Source organism: Mytilinidion resinicola (assembly GCF_010093595.1).
Source record: "Mytilinidion resinicola strain CBS 304.34 unplaced genomic scaffold BDZ99scaffold_17, whole genome shotgun sequence".
Classification (NCBI taxonomy): domain Eukaryota; kingdom Fungi; phylum Ascomycota; class Dothideomycetes; order Mytilinidiales; family Mytilinidiaceae; genus Mytilinidion; species Mytilinidion resinicola.
The window spans coordinates 130,371-148,243 of NW_022985453.1; the positions used below are offsets into that span (position 1 = coordinate 130,371).

Genomic DNA, 17,873 nt, shown 5'->3' on the forward strand with positions numbered 1-17,873 from the left:
TTAGGCTTAGGTGCTCGATTGTGATTCTGGAACAAAGATTGCCTCTTCAATTGTCCGTCAATTGCTTGCATACTTGCTGCCATTCGACGGCATCATCACCACAGGAAAAGATAATGAGACTACAGCAGTGGGTAAGATATCGTGTGGGATAGAGCAGCAAATTTTAGGTCCGTAGAGAAAAGTCCAAATGTGATGGATGATTGGGGAAAGGGAGTATTAGAGACATTGAAGTCCACGGAATGCTCAATCCAAGACCCAGATTCATCCATCCGGCAACTTTTATGTCTTGATGCGCATCTGCAGCCAGTAGCCACCAACGCCACCAGCGCAGTACGAAACTTAAGAACATGGACGTGACGATGGCTAGATAAATACTACCTTGATGTCCACTGTCTTGGCCTTCGCTGTCAGAGTGATCATCCTCTTTAGTCTCATCACTTGACGAAGGACCGGCCATGGCTCAAGACCCAAGAGGAAATAGAAACAGTCTTTCAAGGACTCTAGGAGCAATAGTTATAAAATTAATGACGGACAGGTAAGCCTCTGAGAGGTTCGCGATGAGAGTGATGGGCAATTCCACATCGTGGGATAGCGCTGAATATGAATGGATAAACCTGACATTTACAGTACTAGGTCATCGAATTGGGCACACGGATATAACACTGCTCCAGCTTCGCTCCTGTTCTCTCGACATCACTGTAAGGAGTACATAGCCCAACTAGCATGTCTTCAATTAGTCAAAGGGTAGTCTAACTTTCACTGTGTTGACTTTTGCATCGTATTCCGAGTTTCAAACGCCTGTCGGGGCACCTGCCTTTGCCATCCTCCGTCTCGAGCACGTGCTGCTGCGATGAAGCGTGCAATGGGGAAAAAAAACTGGACGAAGAAAGTTTGTCGTTGTGGTAGAGGTGATGGAATGCGGATTATGAACGAAATGTAGTCGGGGAGAAAAGGTCTTGTGGATGCATGCGCTTGGACCATCTCAGTAGTGCACCACCGTCCATCAATCTCATCGCAAACATCATATCGCAAAACCAATCACATCAAAAACAGACACAGTATCCAAAGTCAAAGTAAAGGGTTCCCTATAAGGGAGCCCGTTTTCCATTGCCATCAAGGGCCCGGCAGAAGTAGTAGCCCAGCCCAGAGTGTACATAGATAGTCCCGAGCCAAGTCCCGGGGCCACATCCCATTTGAGAGAACCCGCACCTTTTACTCCCATCGCAGTAATAGCAACAGGCACCCCATAACACCCCATCCAGCTTCCGTCGACAGATGTCTACAGAGGATTGGCAGCCAGCGCCGGGCCGTGGCGCTGGTCCAGGTCGTCGTAGTTGAGGTCGTATTCCTTCTGTTAACGCGGTCAGTGACGAGTGCCCTTTTTGGTGGGTAAGGATTTCGAACGTACCCGCTCCCGTCGCCAGTTCATCACGTCGAAGAAGAGGTACCAACCACGCTCCTCTCGCTGCGAGATGCGGATTGGCTGCGGCAGCTCAGGGTCCTTCATCATCCACTGCTGCAGGACCTTGTGCCACCGCCAGTCGCGTTGGTATCTGTAATGTCGGTCAGCTTCTTGAAAACATGTTGGCAAGGAGATGGATCGCATACAACTCGCCCGCAGCAATCTCCTGCATGATGTCTCTCGGATACTGGTAGAAGATTGCAAGCAGAGTCTCCGTGGAGAAGCTGCTCATCTTGGTGTGCAATTCCGGCACATTCGTGACCGTATATGCAGCAGGTAGAGTGAAGTCTGGTGGAATGACCGGCTTGGACATCGATTCGACGAAGGGGGAGCCGAATGTGGGATGTAGAGGAGAGCCGCTGCTATAGCGTAAGCATATTGACATAACGTTTTCCATGAAACTTACTCAGGCCGGCTTAGGTCGAGGCCCAAGACTGTGAGGTCCTGTCCAACGGCAAGGGTAGAATGATCGGGGCTTTCGAGTGGAATCATGGCTAATAGCCCCGGAAGACCGAAGCGTTCCTTCTCGTTCATCTCGGACAAACGCTTGTGCTGCGGTACCTGCTGGCTCGGAGACTGAACGGCGTCTGAGCCGAAGCTCTGATCCCACTGGGTCTGCTGTGTCCGCTGGGCCTGTCCTGCAATGCTTCCTGATCTCATGGGTAACTGTGAGCCGATCAAGGACATGTTGTTGCCTAGTCCTTGCGCGCCCCTAGCGAGTCCCTGCATAGTTTTAGCTCGTTCCTCAAAAATGGTGAATGGATGTTTGGCTTACGTTTCTGTCTGTATCTTGGAAAGCCCCTTGCAGACTATTGTACTGAGTGCGCGCGACTAAAGATGATCGAATTAGGACATTTCCATTAGATTGCTGCAGCGCATGACTTACCTCCCCCGCCTGCTCCACCAGCATGCATGCTTCTATCGCCAACTGCTGTTCCTATTGACCGGTCTTGTTGGCCGTCTGTTGGACTCGATAGACCGTTCCTAGTCTGGCCTAAGCCGGGGAAGGCACCAGTGTTTGTGTTGCCGTACGCCGCATTCTGTATCATCCCTGTCCGTCTGTCTGGTCCCGCTTCTCCCCCGGCACCGCCTAGTGGAGGGAACTCCTCAATGTTTCCGGTCTGGGGCTGCGTCGTACCGGAGAGTTGTCCCACGCCTGCTTGCCCGCCAAATCGGTAATCATCTCCCCCGCTCGGATATTGTCCTTGGGCAGAGACCGCTCCATCTTCGTGTATCGGGGTCTGAAGCTGTTGGTGCTGCTGATTCGAAGGTTGAGCGGCTTGGCCTTGCGGTGGGTTCTGACCTTGCGGTCGTTGGATGGTGGAGTGCTGCGCTTGTATGTTCTGGCGAGCCCAGATCTGTTGGGCGGAGGTGTTCTGCTGTGCTTGTGGGGCACCGGAGAGCGATGGGAATTCCCTAGAATCAGACAGATTTAGTAACTGTTGCTCGTCTACGTCTTCTTCAAACGGCATGGTGGGCTTGAAAGCTGCTGTATTCGCAAGTGGAACGACAGTAGTCTGAATGTTGTGTTTGCGAGTGAAGCGCAGCCGAAGGGTAGGCAGAAGGGAATAGAAGCAATCAAGGATCTGCGGCGGAACTTACGATGGATCCAACGGAGTGTGTGGTTGTGAGCTTCCTATTGTCTGCGCGAAGCTGGACAGGCCACCGCCGTTTGTTCTTGCTTGCGCTGTCGCAAGGCCCGGTGCACCTCCCATCGGTCCTCCAAACCCCCATTGAGTTCCACTGCCTAGAAACAACACCTCAGTCAGCTCCAGACAACAAGTATACGCATTTCAGACAGCCATCCGTACCGATCTTCCCATTCTGCAGTCTTCCCGTCGCCAGTGGTGTTCCGCGCGCTGCGGGTGCTTGCTGGTTTTGGAACATGCCGGACGGAATTGTTCGTAGAGACTGAGGGCCAGGACCTGTCGGACGTCCGCGTTAGCTATGTCCTGCTATTCCGATGGCAACTTCTGCGCGGCACGGTCGTGGGAGTCAATGTCGGGAAAGACGGGCGTTTGACGTAGGTTGATGGATCGCATTACGGTGGGCTGCAATATCGAAAATCGTAATCGCAAATCCCAACTCTTCCAATCTCCTAGTTCGACTACGCACATTCCTTTCCACAATATTCGACAGACCAGGGCGAAACGGTGTCTTCGACTTCGGAGGACCATGCGGGCTGGCGACGTGATATAAGGTTGAGGGGAACTGACCTGGACGATTCATATTCTGCCAATGCAGGAACGGGCTTCACCAGTTGCAGGTCGCAGGAATGGCGAGGAAAGGTGTTTTCTGGGGGGGGTAGTCGAGAAAGTATGCAGTTGAGCTGTCCAGGTGAGGTTCCATGGATGATCGACGAGCCCTGGTCTGGGGTGCTGGGCAGGCCCGCTTTCTCGCTTGGCACACGTGCCTAAGGCGTGCCCTTGATAAAGCATGTAACATTCACTCGGGACGTCTATGTAGCTACCTACTCTAGCCTCGCGTTTCAACCATTTTCTCGGACTCAAAACAGTGGAAAGTATCTCTAGCAGATATATAAGTTCTTATCAACTACAAAATCCATGCAGCATCTACAAGTACAACTAATGGTTACTTATCCGGCTTTATAGTGCATGACCAGTGAATACTTGCGCTTCTGTAGGCTTGCTCCTCTCTCATTTCAGTCAGGATTTCTAGACACTGCATTCATAGTTCACGTGCATCTCGAACTCACTCATTACGGATGTGCTATGCAGCGGAATTTGCCATGCGACTGGAAATGGTCATCAACAAAGAAAATAGATTCGAGTAACTGAGGCAACGATTGACCGCATTTAGGATCAAAAAACACAAAAGAGCCAAGGCGCGTGAATCCCCCTAAGATGTCTAGTGGTAATCATGAAGAACTTGCCTGAGATCGAGACGTCTTTGAAAAAAGCTCGACCAGACCAAACCATTGGAAACAGAAGCATATTGCAAAAGAGGCACGTTGCAAAAGAATGACGCGCAAAGCAGTGATTCCAACTACCGCCGATTCTCGAGCATCTGCTTCAAAGTTTCTGTTTCTCCTTCCAGCCTAGCAACTCGGACTTTCAGGGCGTCGCGCTCGCGTTCGGTCTCCCTCAGCGCATCCTCGAGTTGCTTCATTTGATCAACCCGTTTTTGGCGATAGCGACGAGCTGCGAGTGTGTTTTGCTTGCGCTTCTCTATGCGGGAGGGATTGGCGGAGGATTCGCAGTTCGAGGGACTGGGGGTTCCAGAGGTAACAGGCTTATCCGAGAGCTTGAGAGGTGGTTGTTGGAGGGGTTGTGTGTTATGCGCAAATATACTGTCTACGTAATGATTAGAATGTGACTAGTTTGGGAGAGAGAATGCACCTACCCTGACTAATATCGGGATAAAAGCCACCATAACGTTGAGACATAGTTTTCACATCTCCCGTATTGGCAGTGCTGAAATTAAAGAAAGTGGAGTCGTCGAGCAAAAAGTCGTCGGCCCTATGGCTGAATCCTGGATCAAGATCGTAAAGGGCATTGGGGGGCAAAGGGGGCGGCTGAGAGGTGGGGTTGAGGAGCCAGTCTGTGGGATTGTCGAAGGCGGCAGACGAGGCGGCGGAGAACGAGTGAGATGAAAGGAGCGGCGCTTGAGGTGAGGGAACAAACTGGCCAGAAGTGATGATGTTGTCTCCCGAGGGCCAGCACTCGGGTTCGGCGGAGTAACTTGAGGAAGAGGAATTATGGAGGGTCGGCGGTGTCACCGTGCAGTCGCGGCGAGTAGAAGATGCAGATGACCCTCCTTGAGGCGGCGGCGCTGGAACCAGTGGCGGACGGCATCTTTGTATAGTTTATAACGGGCCTGGCGACCCGTTTGGACACTTTTGGGATGGGGTTGGAGATGGAAGTCGGGGAGAGGGAGGGGGCTGAGCGGTTTCGTTCTTCAACGAGTAAGCACGGAATTTGCCGGTCGCGCTACTGCTCTTTTCTGTGAAACGCCCTCGTCAACACCAGCTGTCTATCACCACCAATTCAACACCCTATATCCCGGAGATGGCCACCGCGCCTTTGGCCCGTTTTCCCAAGCGAAATTGCGGCCTCTCAAGCTCCGATTCGGTCCTCTCCTTCCTCGCGCCCTCTCTCCCAACTGCCCGATCTACGCCGCGCTCCTCTGTCTCCCGATTCTCAACCTCGTCGTCGCAATGGGCTCGGGATAACAACAAGAACCGTGGGGTGTCTGAAGTGCGGGCTACTGGACTCCGGAAGCGACAGACTTTGCACGTCACAGTGGACGACCTGCCGATTCCAATACCAAAGGAGAAATTCACTACAAAAATACCTGTCGACGAGAACCACGGCCTTTGGGGCTTTTTCAACAAGGAGAAACGGCTTTTGGCAACACCAGATGAGGATGCGGCGCATGGTATGATTTGAACCTGGGTTCAATGAATGATGCTAATATGGTATGCTTCAGGGCGAGCGTGGACCGTTCAGGAGCTACGATCAAAGTCATGGGAAGACCTGCACAGCCTATGGTGGGTATGTGTGAAGGACCGTAATCGTCTCGCGACTGAGAAGATCATACGCGACACAAGAAAGATTGGATATGGCGCATTTGAGTCGGACGAGAGAGACCAGACGGTATGTCACATCTGGTAATCTATGGGAGCCCGCGCTCACATCATCACAGATCAGGACTACCCAGCGTGCTATCCGACACGCGCTGACTGAGCGATGGTATACATGGGAGGAGGCGAGGAAGGTAGCGCGGAATGATCCAGAGATCGACTTGAATGCTGCCGTCAGGGAAGTGTATCTTCCGATGGATTATGATGTATGCAACTTGTACAATCTCCATCATTGATCATCGCTAATACTGTTTAGCCCGAGGTCGAATCAGACTCCCCTGAAACCGAGGCGGAAGCGGAGACCATTGAGCCTGAGATAGCAGAAGAGCAGCCCGAATCAGAAACATCCGAGAATCGATCGAGGAAGGATCGCAGAGCTCGAGAAGTAGCCTCATAGCCATGCAAGGCAATGAGTGTATTATAACCTACGGTGACGTTGGTCTGTCGAATCGAGAGAGAGTTTTGGTTTGTATGTAGAGCTGTAGAATATGCATGTACCAACAATAGAAACACTACAATAAATTTAGCCCCATACGCACGGCATGAAAAAAGGGGCACACTCATCAAGTACTCTGCCCGTGTGTACATGAAGTGCTTCAACAAGTTTCCATATAGCCCAAGGTAAAGAGCTTCTATCTTCTTAAGATTTCTGAAAATACATTGAAGCAACCCAAGCAGTGGCAGACAGGTGTACACACGAGATAGCTTGTTCTAGACTTAGTGTGCCACCTTGTCTATGCCCCGCGTTCCCCAGTCAGAACGTAAATGAAGGGTCAATTTAAGCATTTATTGGGTGAATGCCGTGTCGAGCCATGGATCTTCGATATCAGGCGCCACCGCTAGCGAACTCTCAAAGCCTCCGCGCTTGCTTGTCACACCGCAACAATCAAAGAACCACCACGATCTGCGTCCCATTCTGTCTCACCTTTGCCCACTCTCTGCTCCCGTTCAATCTGACTGCCTCTCACCATGGCTGACGAGATCGCGCAAGAATACGACGTTGTAGTCCTCGGCACAGGTGCGATTCTACCCCGCCAGAGGCATCCTCAAAGAGAGCTGACCGGACGTTGCAGGTCTCACCGAATGCGTTCTTTCGGGGTACGACCTGTGATACTCCACCGCTTGGAAGGCTAAGCTGACCCATCTCACAGAGTCTTGAGCGTCAAGGGAAAGAAGGTGCTCCATATTGACCGAAACGACCATTATGGCGGGTCAGAGCTCCCCTCCCCGGCTACAGACATAGCTAACTCACAACAGCGAATCTGCCTCCATCAACATAGAATCGGTATATACTTCTCCTCTGTCTCGAGTCTGACCGTGTACTGACTCTACCCAGCTCTTCAAAAAGTACGGGAACTACACCAAGGGCGAGGAGCCATGGAAGAAGTACGGACGGGTGAACGACTGGAACATCGATCTGGTCTCAAAGCTCCTCATGTCGAACGGCGAATTGATAAATATTCTGGTGTCTACCGATGTGACGAGATACTTGGAGTTCAAGCAAATAGCTGGCAGCTACGTGCAACAAGGGAGTGGTGCAAAGGCGACAGTGGCAAAGGTGCCCTCGGACGCCGGCGAGGCTCTCAGGTCGTCTCTGATGGGTCTGTTTGAAAAGCGTCGCGCCCGCAACTTTCTCGAATGGGTTGGCAGCTACAAGGACGATGATCCAGCAACGCACAAAGGTTGGTTGGCGGAAGCTCGTTCCTCGAGACCCAGGATCTAACATTTCCGAGCAGGGCTGGACCTCCGAAGCTGCACGATGAAGGACGTCTTCGACAAGTTCGGGTTAGAGGCTACGACTCGTGACTTCATCGGCCATTCCATGGCCCTTTACCAGTCCGACGACTACATCACCGAAAGGGGCATGGCAGAAGATGCTGTTTCCAGGATCCGCCTCTACGTCAACTCGATGGCGAGATACGGGAAATCTCCGTACATCTACCCCTTGTACGGTTTGGGCGAACTGCCGCAAGGTTTCGCTCGTCTTTCTGCTATCTACGGAGGCACATACATGCTCAACACCGAAGTGGAAGAGATCCTGTACGACGGCTCCAAGGTCGCCGGTATCAAAGCCACCATGAAGGAGCGTGGCGAGGAAGGCGAGGGGATGAAGTTCACGACAAAGTGCAAGAAGATCCTTGCAGACCCGTCATACTTCCCCGGAAAAGCGACAGTCACTGGCCATCTACTCAAGGCGATTTGCATTCTCAATCACCCGGTTGCGAGCACCGACAATAGCGATTCTCTGCAACTCATCATCCCACAATCCCAAGTTGGCCGGAAACACGGTAATGACAGTCCGTTTTCCTACAAGATATCAGTTCACTGATTTGCCCACAGACATCTATATTGCTGTCGTGTCCTCGGCCCACAATGTATGCCCCAAGGGCTATTACATTGCCATTGTCTCCACCATCGCGGAAGGCGACAGCAACCACCATCTCGAGCTCCAGCCCGGTCTTGACAGGCTCGGACGCATCGAGGAGAAGTTCATGGGCCCGCCTATTCCTCTTTACGAACCCCTGGAGAGCGGCGTCAACGACAGCATTTTCCTCTCAAAGAGCTATGACGCCACCAGCCACTTTGAGACGACCACAGGTATGTATCATTGTTAGAGCATCTCAACGATTCAAGTCGCTAACGCGTCTCATAGACGATATCAAGGACATCTACAGGCGAGCGGAGGGTCACGAGCTGGTAGTTGAGGGCCTACGGGATGGACAGAATTTGGTTGCGGAGGAGTAATGCTTAGTATGAATATGCCCAGCTCAGCTCGGACTACTTGGCGTAAGGTTGAAGTACAGGACACAATACCTGAGATGCAATGGTGTCATCGAAATAGGAGTCAAGAGACTCTATGCCCAAATTGAACTATGAAATTAAATATAAGAGTTTATCGCTGTTATCATTGAGAAGATGTGCATACCCTCACTCCAGTGCGTCGTCTTCCAAGGAGTCTCAAATGTTCTATTGAGGACCTTGATGGGTGCAAGTGGTTAATATTTCCTTAGCGTGGACAGGGGCCCGCCTCCGTCGTGGACAAATCGCGAAAGCCACCCACCGCGTCACCCCCCCTACAGTCCCCCGTCTCCATGAGACAGCCGCTCCTTTGACTCTTCAACCATGGCGAGACTCAGTCGCGGTGGCTTCCTGGCCATTGCCGTGGTCTTCCATCTGATTTATGCCTACAGGTACGTCCCCCGTGTCCAATTGTCCCCGCATCTACTAATTCCGCCCAGCATCTTCTCAATATACTTCGTGAGCCCCATCGTGCGTGGCATGCGCGAATATAGCGTCGAGAACACAAAAGCACCCGCAAAACGCCTTTTCCTGTTCGTAGGTAAGTAAGAAAGAGCATTGGGGCTCAACCCGCATCCTCATACCTGGAGGACGTACGCTGAGAGATGACATAGGGGATGGCCTTCGCGCCGACAAAGCCTTTCAATCTTTCCCAGATCCCTCCCCCTCAATCGACGACCTCGAAGCCGCCAAAGAGCCTCGCCCGCTGGCGCCATTCCTCCGCTCCCGAGTCCTCTCCCACGGCACCTTCGGCGTGTCTCACACCCGCGTCCCCACCGAATCTCGCCCCGGGCATGTCGCCTTGATTGCTGGATTATACGAGGATGTATCGGCGGTGACAACCGGGTGGAAGCTGAACCCCGTCAACTTCGATAGCGTCTTTAATCGCAGCAGACATACCTGGAGCTGGGGAAGCCCGGATATCCTACCCATGTTTCAACAAGGTGCCGTTCCTGGCAGAGTAGACGCAGACACCTACGGCCACGAGGCGGAGGATTTCCTGACAGATGCTGTACAGCTGGATATCTGGGTGTTTGATAAGGTGAAGCAGCTGTTCGCGGATGCGAAGACGAATGCGACGCTGGATGCGGAACTTCGACGGGACAAGAACGTCTTCTTCCTCCATCTTCTGGGACTGGATACCTCGGGGCATGGGTACCGGCCGTATTCGAAGGAGTATCTGCATAATATCAAAGTGGTGGATCAGGGCGTGCGGGAGATTTCGCAGCTGGCTGAGGAGTTCTACGCGGACGGGAAGACGGCATTTGTGTTTACTGCTGATCATGGGATGAGTGATTGGGGGAGCCATGGGGACGGGCATCCAGATAATACGAGGACGCCGCTGATTGTTTGGGGATCTGGAGTCGCTCCGCCGGTGGTCAATTCGAAGGGGACGGCTACGGGACACGAGGATGGGTTCTCCTCCGATTGGGGCCTCGATCAAATCCAAAGGAATGACGTTGCGCAGGCCGATGTTGCTGCTCTCATGGCGTATCTGGTCGGTCTGGCTTTCCCAGTCAACTCCGTTGGAGAACTTCCCCTGACGTATCTTGACGGGGATGCCAAGACCAAGGCAGAAGCGCTTCTCGTAAACGCCAAAGAGATCCTGGAGATGTACCATGTCAAGGAAGAGCACAAGATTTCCACTCAACTACGGTACAGGCCGTATCCTGGATTAGGGGACGACGAACATTCCGTGGAACACCGCATCGCTCAGATCAGGCAGTCCATTGATACCGGAGACGCCGACAAGGCCATTGAACTTGGCAATGACTTGATTAAGACTGGGCTGGAAGGGCTCCGATATCTACAAACTTACGACTGGCTCTTCCTACGAACACTTATCACCACAGGCTATCTTGGATGGATAGCATTTGCCATTACGACAGTAATCGACTCGCACGTTCTTCATGGGGAGGTAGATACCCTACGGAGTACACCGAGCGTGATCGTGTTCTCTTCTATTCTTGTCGCACTATACTCTGTACTATTCATTCAGCAATCTTCATGGGTCTACTATGCATACGCTTTCTTCCCAGTCATGTTTTGGGAAGAGGTTTTCGTTCGGAGGGCATCTTTGGCGAAGGGAAAGGGGGTGTTATTGGGGCATATTATATCACCTTGGGATCGGATAAGTCTGGTGCTTACAAGTCTAGCATTTTTGGGCGTTATTGAGGCTTTGGTAAAGTTTAGCCCAATATCTTACAAGAAAGACCAGCTAACAAGAAATAGGTTCAAAGCTACTTCTACAGGGAAGTTTATACGGTTATCTATCTTCTCGCCAGCACTTGGCCGGCATTCTACGGCCTGGATTTTGTGAAACGGAATGCCCTTCTCGTGCTTACGTGGGCTCTCTGTTGCTTCATGATGAGCATATTCACTCTACTTCCGGCGATGAAAACGGAGAACTTGAACCTAATGCAAGTTCCGCAATCAATGTCTCCGAGCACAGACTGACACAATTTTCAGATTGCTTGGCGGCTTCTTAATGTTCGCGGTCGGCGCTGCATACCTTCTCCTTGAACAGAGCATCATCGGCTCCACTCCTAATTATAAGGACAAACTAGCTCCACCGGCAACCGACGGGCTCTCTAAAACTATTCTAGGCGCACAGGCGAGTCTCTCGACCTACTTTTTAAACCCCCCCTGCTCACAACCCCCCAGATTGGCCTCGTCCTTCTCGCCATGATCGTAACCAGCTCAAGCGTGACTTCCATCCAAGCCCGCACCGGCCTCCCTCTCGGCACGCAGATCGTCGGCTGGCTCACCCTCAGTAAGTCACCATGCCGTTTCCCCTCAACGACAACCAACTCGGAACTAACCAAAGCACAGTCGCCTCCCTGACCATCCCCTTCCTCCACTCCCTCGCCCCCAACTCACACTACATCCACCGCCTCATCATCATCTTCCTCGCCTTTAGCCCCACCTTCATCATCCTCACCATCTCGTACGAAGGGCTGTTCTATTTCGCCTTCTGCGTCCTGCTGTTCTGCTGGGTGCGGCTGGAGCGCGAGGTCTACGTGCACACCACCGCCGACCCGCAACCCCCTACCAAGGGCCCTACCAAGGGTACCAAGAGAGATAGCGGAAGCTCGCCATACCGCTCCCTCACCCTCGCCGACGCCCGCACCGCCCTCTTCTTCCTCGCCCTGCTCCAATCCGCCTTCTTCAGCACCGGCAACATCGCCTCCATCTCCTCCTTCTCGCTCGACGCCGTCTACCGCCTCATTCCCGTGTTCGACCCTTTCTCCCAAGGCGCGCTCCTCATCCTTAAGCTCCTCGCCCCCTTCGCCGTCATGTCAGCGAACCTCGCGATCTTGAATAAGCGCATCGGGGTCGCGCCGAGCGCGCTGTATGGGGTTGTGACGGCGATGAGCGATGTGATGACGGTGAGGTTCTTTTGGATGGTGCGGGATGAGGGGAGTTGGTTGGATATAGGGACGTCTATAAGTCAGTTTTGTATTGCGAGTGGGTTGGGGCTTTGGGTGGCGGGGTTGGAGGGGGTAGGCGGGGGAATGGTGAGTGGGGTGGGGTTGGGGGATTGGGAGGGGGGAGAGGGGAATGGGGTTGCTGCGAACGGGAAGGCGAAGGTGGATGCGGTGTCTGAGAAGGAATCATAGATGGCATGGAGAGGGTTGTGTGTTCCTGCATGGGAGGTATTCCCAAGGGTGTTGGGGTTGTAAATGGATTTAGGTAGGTTCAAAAAAAGGGGGTTCGTCTGTATGAATTCGGTTTAATACCGTAATCACCTGCATGTTAAAGCGATGAAGTGAAGTGAAGTGCCCCAGCTGTATTTTGCAGAGCTCGCTATCTACTTTTAATCCCCAAAAGGAGATCCATTCCCGTTCCTGCAAGGAGATTCGTGTCGTTATTAAGTACAGTACAAAGTCATTACCCCCGGTGTCCAGTCCCTTTGGAACAGACATACACATTGTCCCCTGCTTTACGCTCCTAATCAAGGCCTGGTGGAGTCGGGTTCGATCCGCTGGACCCATCCAAACCCGTATGGCGTGGCTGGTCCAATCCATTCCGCTGGCTCCCATCCAAAGCAAAAAAAACCACCCAACCTGATTACGACATACAAGAAAGTTACTCGAGAGAGATCGCCGTCCCATCTAGTCTCGGAGGTCTCACTGATACCGCGGCGGCGTCCCCGCCCCTCCCTGCGTCGAGATGCGATGACTCGACCCATTCAAGTTCTGCTGCTGCTGCGGCAGCGCACCCCCGCCGCCCATCTCGACCTCGCGCCGCATCAGCTCCAGCGTCGCCGCGAAATACGGCTCAATGCCCATGGCCTTGAGATACGCCGCCGTCTTCTCGATCCGCTTGATCTCGCGGCCCACGGCCCACTCCTCGCCCTCCTGGAAGCGCCGCCCCACACACTCGACCATGGCGCCGTCCAGGCGGCCGTAGAAGTCGCGGCGCGCGGCCAGGTCCTCGGGGTCGCCGGGGTCGATGCCGCCGTGGGAGTTGAGGTTGCCGCCGAGCTTGAGGATGAGGTCGAAGGCGAGCTTGGGGCCGCCAGGGAGGCTGGCAAGGCGGGCGATGTCGGGCAGGAACTTGAGCATAGCCGAGGCGAAGTGGGCCGAGGAGATGGAGTCGTTGAGGTCGTCTTGCAGGCGGTGCAGGTCGAAGTTCACGATTGTGATTTTTCGGTCCAGTTGGCCGTTGAGGGTGAGGGGTGCGTCGGGGGTGGTGGCGTCCATGATTTTGGCGATGGTTGGGGGGACGTCTGCGGATATGTTAGTTAGGGGATGGGTAAAGGGATGGGGATTCTTTGGGGTGTTTACCTGGTCGCAGTCCGCGTTTGTCGATCCATGCGTGTAGTTCTGCTCGCTCGCGCTCCATCTGCTCGATCCAGGATTGCATGTCTGCGACTTGCGCTTCGAGGTTGTCGATCTTCTCGGTGTAGGGGCGCACGGCGGCGTTGAAGGCTTGCGCGAGGAGGTCGGGCATCGGCTCTGCCTTTGCGTTCATGGTCGGCGGCGGCCCGTTGTGCAGCGGCAGCGCGTTGTGGCCGCCGTTTGTCAGGTACGGCTCCTGGGGCTGCTGTTGATGCTGGCGGGAGTACATGTCCTTCTCGGGCGGCGAGGCAATGTCTCTAGTGTTGGTCTGCTGGTTATGCTGCGAGTCCGGACGACTGTCGTACTTGTCGTAGCTGTCGTAGTTGCTGTTGTCCTTTGAGCGCGGCGGCGACTGGTCCTGGTCTTGGTCGATGTAGCTGTTGGCGCGGGAGCGGGAGTTGCGGCGTTTGAAGAACATGTCGAAGAGAGGAGAGCGGGTGCGGGAGGTTGGAGAGTGGACGAGGTTATATGTGCTCGGTGGAAGCGGCCGGAGATTGAGCTGTGGTCTGGACAGGCGCCGGCTGGGGGCTGTGGTGTTGTGGGTGGGCAGAAATTGGGGGGGCTATCGCGGTGATGACGGGAGTGTCGAGGAGGTTGGGAGACGGGACGATCGAGGATGGTGCCGCGCGGCGACTGCGGCAGCGCTGGAGAGACGCAGTGGGCGACGGAGGACGCAGAGAGATGCAGGCCTCGCTGTTTACAGCCGCATTGGTGCCAATTGAGTGCGCTGCGGAGACTGAGTGCGCTGCGTAGACTGAGGGCTCTCCCATCGCGCGCCGAGTCGACGCTGCAGCTCGCGCCCAATGCGGCCCGTGCGGCGGCTCTCCGCCATCTCAATTCTTGGAACATACCCAACGTGCCAGCCTCCTCTCCGCCATCACACCGCTGGGGAAAAGCCCCGGATACGACGAGGATTAACATTACATCGCTTGGCCGATACCGCGTTACGGCGCCCAACTGCACGATATCTGACTGTAAGGCCATCAACAGGCCACACCGCACCCATCGGGTCCCCAGACCCCCTGCACCCCAATGCAGTATTGCGTGTCGAGTCTTTGGCAGCACCCAGGCGCTCCCACGTCAACCCAGAATCCTCAGTGGGCTCAGTCTTATCTCCTGGAAACATGTTCAGCCCGTTGAATGATAAATCTTTGCCACAACCCTTATTCCGCGACCTGCAAGGCTAGGCTTTAGAGCTCACAAAGAATTAGCCATCATCAGTCTTGACTCGCTTGGAGATTTCCAGTCCAGAACATCACAGGCGGCCAAAGCAGCTTAGGGAACAGAAGAGAGATGTACTTGGAAGGTAGATTACGACTACCCCAGCAACGTTTTAAGTCTCTCGGCCAAAACCAAATGGGTTCTTCACAAGAAGCGGACCATTGACATGCATCTCAAAGCACTGGAGATTCGGAAGGTAACTTTGGTGATGCATCTAGAAATTCTGATCCTGTGAGTCTACTCGCTCTTAGAGGTAGAACTACGCCGCTACCCACGATAATTAGCTTATGAAGTATCAGGAAAAGCCAATTCGAGCTTCAAAACACGAGCAAACATCTGAAAGCTCTCTTGGACAACTTCATGATAAACTAGAAATTCAATCGACCTCATTTCGAGCAGTGCAAGGTACTATCAACTCGACTGAAAGGCACGTGACTCTCAGTACCTCCGCCCTCCTTGAAAACCAACAGAGTATGGGAGATGTCAAAAACACCGTAAGAGAAGCTGAGACCAACATTGAGACAAAATTAGACGAACTTGCGGCGTTCGTTTCGCAGATACCAGCATCCCCTTCCAGACTCACAACGGCCTCATCAGTGCACTGTTCCGAGGAAATCTTGGCACGAGTCCTTAGATATGAGCTGAAAAGAGTGCTGACGCCTGTAGTGGAGCGAAGCTTGTCGAACGCCCAATCCTGGAATGAGCTTCTTCTCCAAGAGGTCAAAGAAGTCATCGAGAAATCCGCCGCGGCATTGTCGTACAACATGACGTCTAGGGAAACGGAGCCTAGGCCTCATGATGAGTCGCCACAGTCAAAGCACAATAGGGAGACTACAAGCACGAATCGAGAAATAGGCCTTTTGGATTTTTTTAAGCTTTCGACTGACGAGAAAATACAAACCAGTTCAGCGCGCCACTTGGTGCAAGTGTCTCGAGTCCCTCGACGGCTCCGACCCAAAAGCTCCCCGATAATATGGTCTTTCCGAGCGACTTCTTTATTTGGCAATCTTCGTATCGAGATCCGCACAAGCTTTGACAGGGCGAAATACAGTGCGACAATGACTCGCACATACGACATCACTGTTCATCTCTGGCCGTCTTGGTTTCTTCTGCGGCGTAGCGTCTCTTTGCGCTATAGCACGGAGCCAAACAACCTAGGTTACTACCAAATATGCCCGGTAGTCGTTACATACCCTATCATCGCGGACGATGCGCCTGTGTGGAACGCTGTCAAAAATGGAGATGTTTCATTCTTGTCACACCTTTTTTCAAATGGCCTTGCGAGCCCACACGATCAGGACGATGGCGGTTATACCCTCTTGCACGTATGTTAAATATCTACCGTCTTATCCACTCACGATAATTTTTTCAGGGATAACACCAACTCATCAATGTAACGGATCGCCGCTAGTAGCTTTACCATCGAGAGCCTTACATTCTTGCTACAACAAGGCGCAGACCCTAATAGAGTCACAGTGTAAGCCGACCACTTTTCTCCTGTAGAGAGGTTCTCAATATCCTAATGTTCAGTAGTTACGGAGAGACACCCCACTTCCGCTTTATCCGCGTATTCTCCCAACGACTTCTCGGCATGAGGGAGTACTGGCTTCCTGGAGCTGTAGACCAAGCGTCCCACATCGTTCAAGCTCTCGAATCGGCCGGCTGCGATCCCGAGGATTGTAAATTCGATATAAAGCACGCTGTCAGTGACCGTGTGCAAGCTTCTAATCTTCCGTACATGGAGCTCCAAGAATGGGCGAAGGTACTCCGTTGCCGTGACGTGGACACCCTCCAGCACGCTTATAGTACGAGGTACGACTGGGGCTGCCTTTGGTGGCCAGATGTGTCCTGTGTGGAAATACTTCTGGCATGCGGCCTCGATCCCAACAATGATTTATATTCCTGCGACGATAGCGAGTGCTCAGCTCCCCTTCTACTAGCGCTCAGGAGTATCAGACTGACAGCGTCGAGAAAAGTAAGGGTTGAAGAGTGGGAAAAGCGGAGCAACGAGACTGCCATTTCTCTGATCCGCGCTGGAGCTGATGTGTTCCGTGTCAAGTGGTATACGATCAACCAAGCCCATGAGGCTGATGGAATCGAATGGGTGTCCAAATTTGGACCGCTACTCACACCGACGGTTTTCGCGCAGGCCCGAGGGGTCGAACGTCAGTGGTCCGAAGTACTCAAAGCCTGCGGTCTCAGTCCCGAGGAGGTCTTTGTGGAAGATCTAAAACGACGCACAGCGTTCTTGCGAAGCCATGGAGCTGAACGGACCGGAATTGACGGCTTCGGACTTGATTCAGAAGAGAGGAACTCCTCTATTTTGAGACATCGAGCAGGATTCCATCTCGAGGTCTGCTAGAGATACTCCCTAGCCCGCCACTGCATAGGATCAGTGGCGTCGAATGCTCAGTGACTCTTCCAGGACGCCTACCAGACGAAAAGACATGGAGCACGACCTTTCCGAACCAATCTGGAAGTATTCATGTCTAAGACTGATTGTCACCTAGAAGATGCGCTGCGAGGTCAGCCAGCCGCTTACGAGCGTACCGCACTGTTGGGTTTGCGCCAGGATACGAGCACATACATTTATACACCCATTACGTACTGATGTTGATTTCTATGGACCTCTCAACTCGCTTTATACACTACTCTTGCTCAAGTAATCGGGAGGCATTTATGTACACTTCCGACTCTCTGTAACAGATTTCTGAGGAGAAAACCAATCCTGCTAGTTCAGCAAGGATTTGGGCCAGACTTTGAGCCACTTCTTGAAGAACTCCGGCAGCGTTCGATAACTCTTACCGTACAGATACCTTTTCATGGCATCGAAGACATGATTGATGAAGTTCTTGGTAGAGCACCCCTTGGAGCGGTGAGCAAGACAGTCGCTTCTTGACTGTTTTCCCTGGTGTGGATGCTGCGAGGAGGAAAGCAGGGTTCG

At 53.1% G+C, this 17,873-nt stretch overlaps 7 protein-coding genes across 7 annotated transcripts; 4 read left to right on the forward strand and 3 right to left on the reverse strand.

Annotated features, from left to right (window-relative positions):
- Positions 1-1,096: 1,096 nt before the first annotated feature.
- BDZ99DRAFT_501404 (uncharacterized protein) lies at positions 1,097-3,764 on the reverse strand. Its single transcript, XM_033723811.1, has 9 exons — positions 3,679-3,764; positions 3,274-3,387; positions 3,065-3,209; positions 2,349-2,878; positions 2,238-2,293; positions 1,869-2,185; positions 1,609-1,821; positions 1,409-1,553; positions 1,097-1,351 (listed from the first exon to the last, which is right to left on the reverse strand). Exons 1-9 carry the CDS (start codon positions 3,689-3,691, stop codon positions 1,280-1,282), a joined length of 1,605 nt encoding a protein of 534 aa, XP_033572764.1. The 5' UTR covers positions 3,692-3,764; the 3' UTR covers positions 1,097-1,279.
- A 212-nt stretch (positions 3,765-3,976) lies between these two features.
- BDZ99DRAFT_449464 (uncharacterized protein) lies at positions 3,977-5,341 on the reverse strand. The gene is made up of 2 exons (XM_033718115.1): positions 4,826-5,341; positions 3,977-4,776 (listed from the first exon to the last, which is right to left on the reverse strand). Exons 1-2 carry the CDS (start codon positions 4,866-4,868, stop codon positions 4,469-4,471), a joined length of 351 nt encoding a protein of 116 aa, XP_033572765.1. The 5' UTR covers positions 4,869-5,341; the 3' UTR covers positions 3,977-4,468.
- Positions 5,342-5,457: 116 nt separating this feature from the next.
- BDZ99DRAFT_466159 (MRP-L47-domain-containing protein) lies at positions 5,458-6,495 on the forward strand. Its single transcript, XM_033720703.1, has 4 exons — positions 5,458-5,860; positions 5,912-6,078; positions 6,128-6,271; positions 6,322-6,495. The coding sequence occupies exons 1-4, from the start codon at positions 5,491-5,493 to the stop codon at positions 6,460-6,462; spliced, it is 822 nt and encodes a 273-aa protein (XP_033572766.1). The 5' UTR covers positions 5,458-5,490; the 3' UTR covers positions 6,463-6,495.
- A 443-nt stretch (positions 6,496-6,938) lies between these two features.
- On the forward strand, positions 6,939-8,964 carry BDZ99DRAFT_466160 (rab GTPase activator). The gene is made up of 8 exons (XM_033720704.1): positions 6,939-7,083; positions 7,139-7,163; positions 7,217-7,276; positions 7,323-7,350; positions 7,402-7,747; positions 7,802-8,353; positions 8,406-8,663; positions 8,719-8,964. The coding sequence occupies exons 1-8, from the start codon at positions 7,035-7,037 to the stop codon at positions 8,808-8,810; spliced, it is 1,410 nt and encodes a 469-aa protein (XP_033572767.1). The 5' UTR covers positions 6,939-7,034; the 3' UTR covers positions 8,811-8,964.
- A 224-nt stretch (positions 8,965-9,188) lies between these two features.
- BDZ99DRAFT_574098 (PigN-domain-containing protein) lies at positions 9,189-12,484 on the forward strand (the record flags this gene model as incomplete). The annotated part of the gene is made up of 7 exons (XM_033728346.1): positions 9,189-9,256; positions 9,305-9,405; positions 9,479-11,046; positions 11,097-11,284; positions 11,334-11,478; positions 11,529-11,637; positions 11,697-12,484. The coding sequence occupies 7 exons, from the start codon at positions 9,189-9,191 to the stop codon at positions 12,482-12,484; spliced, it is 2,967 nt and encodes a 988-aa protein (XP_033572768.1).
- A 146-nt stretch (positions 12,485-12,630) lies between these two features.
- BDZ99DRAFT_449471 (uncharacterized protein) lies at positions 12,631-14,435 on the reverse strand. Its single transcript, XM_033718116.1, has 2 exons — positions 13,655-14,435; positions 12,631-13,596 (listed from the first exon to the last, which is right to left on the reverse strand). Exons 1-2 carry the CDS (start codon positions 14,124-14,126, stop codon positions 12,995-12,997), a joined length of 1,074 nt encoding a protein of 357 aa, XP_033572769.1. The 5' UTR covers positions 14,127-14,435; the 3' UTR covers positions 12,631-12,994.
- Positions 14,436-15,095: 660 nt separating this feature from the next.
- On the forward strand, positions 15,096-17,291 carry BDZ99DRAFT_479839 (uncharacterized protein; the record flags this gene model as incomplete). Its single annotated transcript, XM_033722283.1, has 4 exons — positions 15,096-15,125; positions 15,214-16,254; positions 16,357-16,406; positions 16,463-17,291. 4 exons carry the CDS (start codon positions 15,096-15,098, stop codon positions 17,289-17,291), a joined length of 1,950 nt encoding a protein of 649 aa, XP_033572770.1.
- Positions 17,292-17,873: the final 582 nt, after the last annotated feature.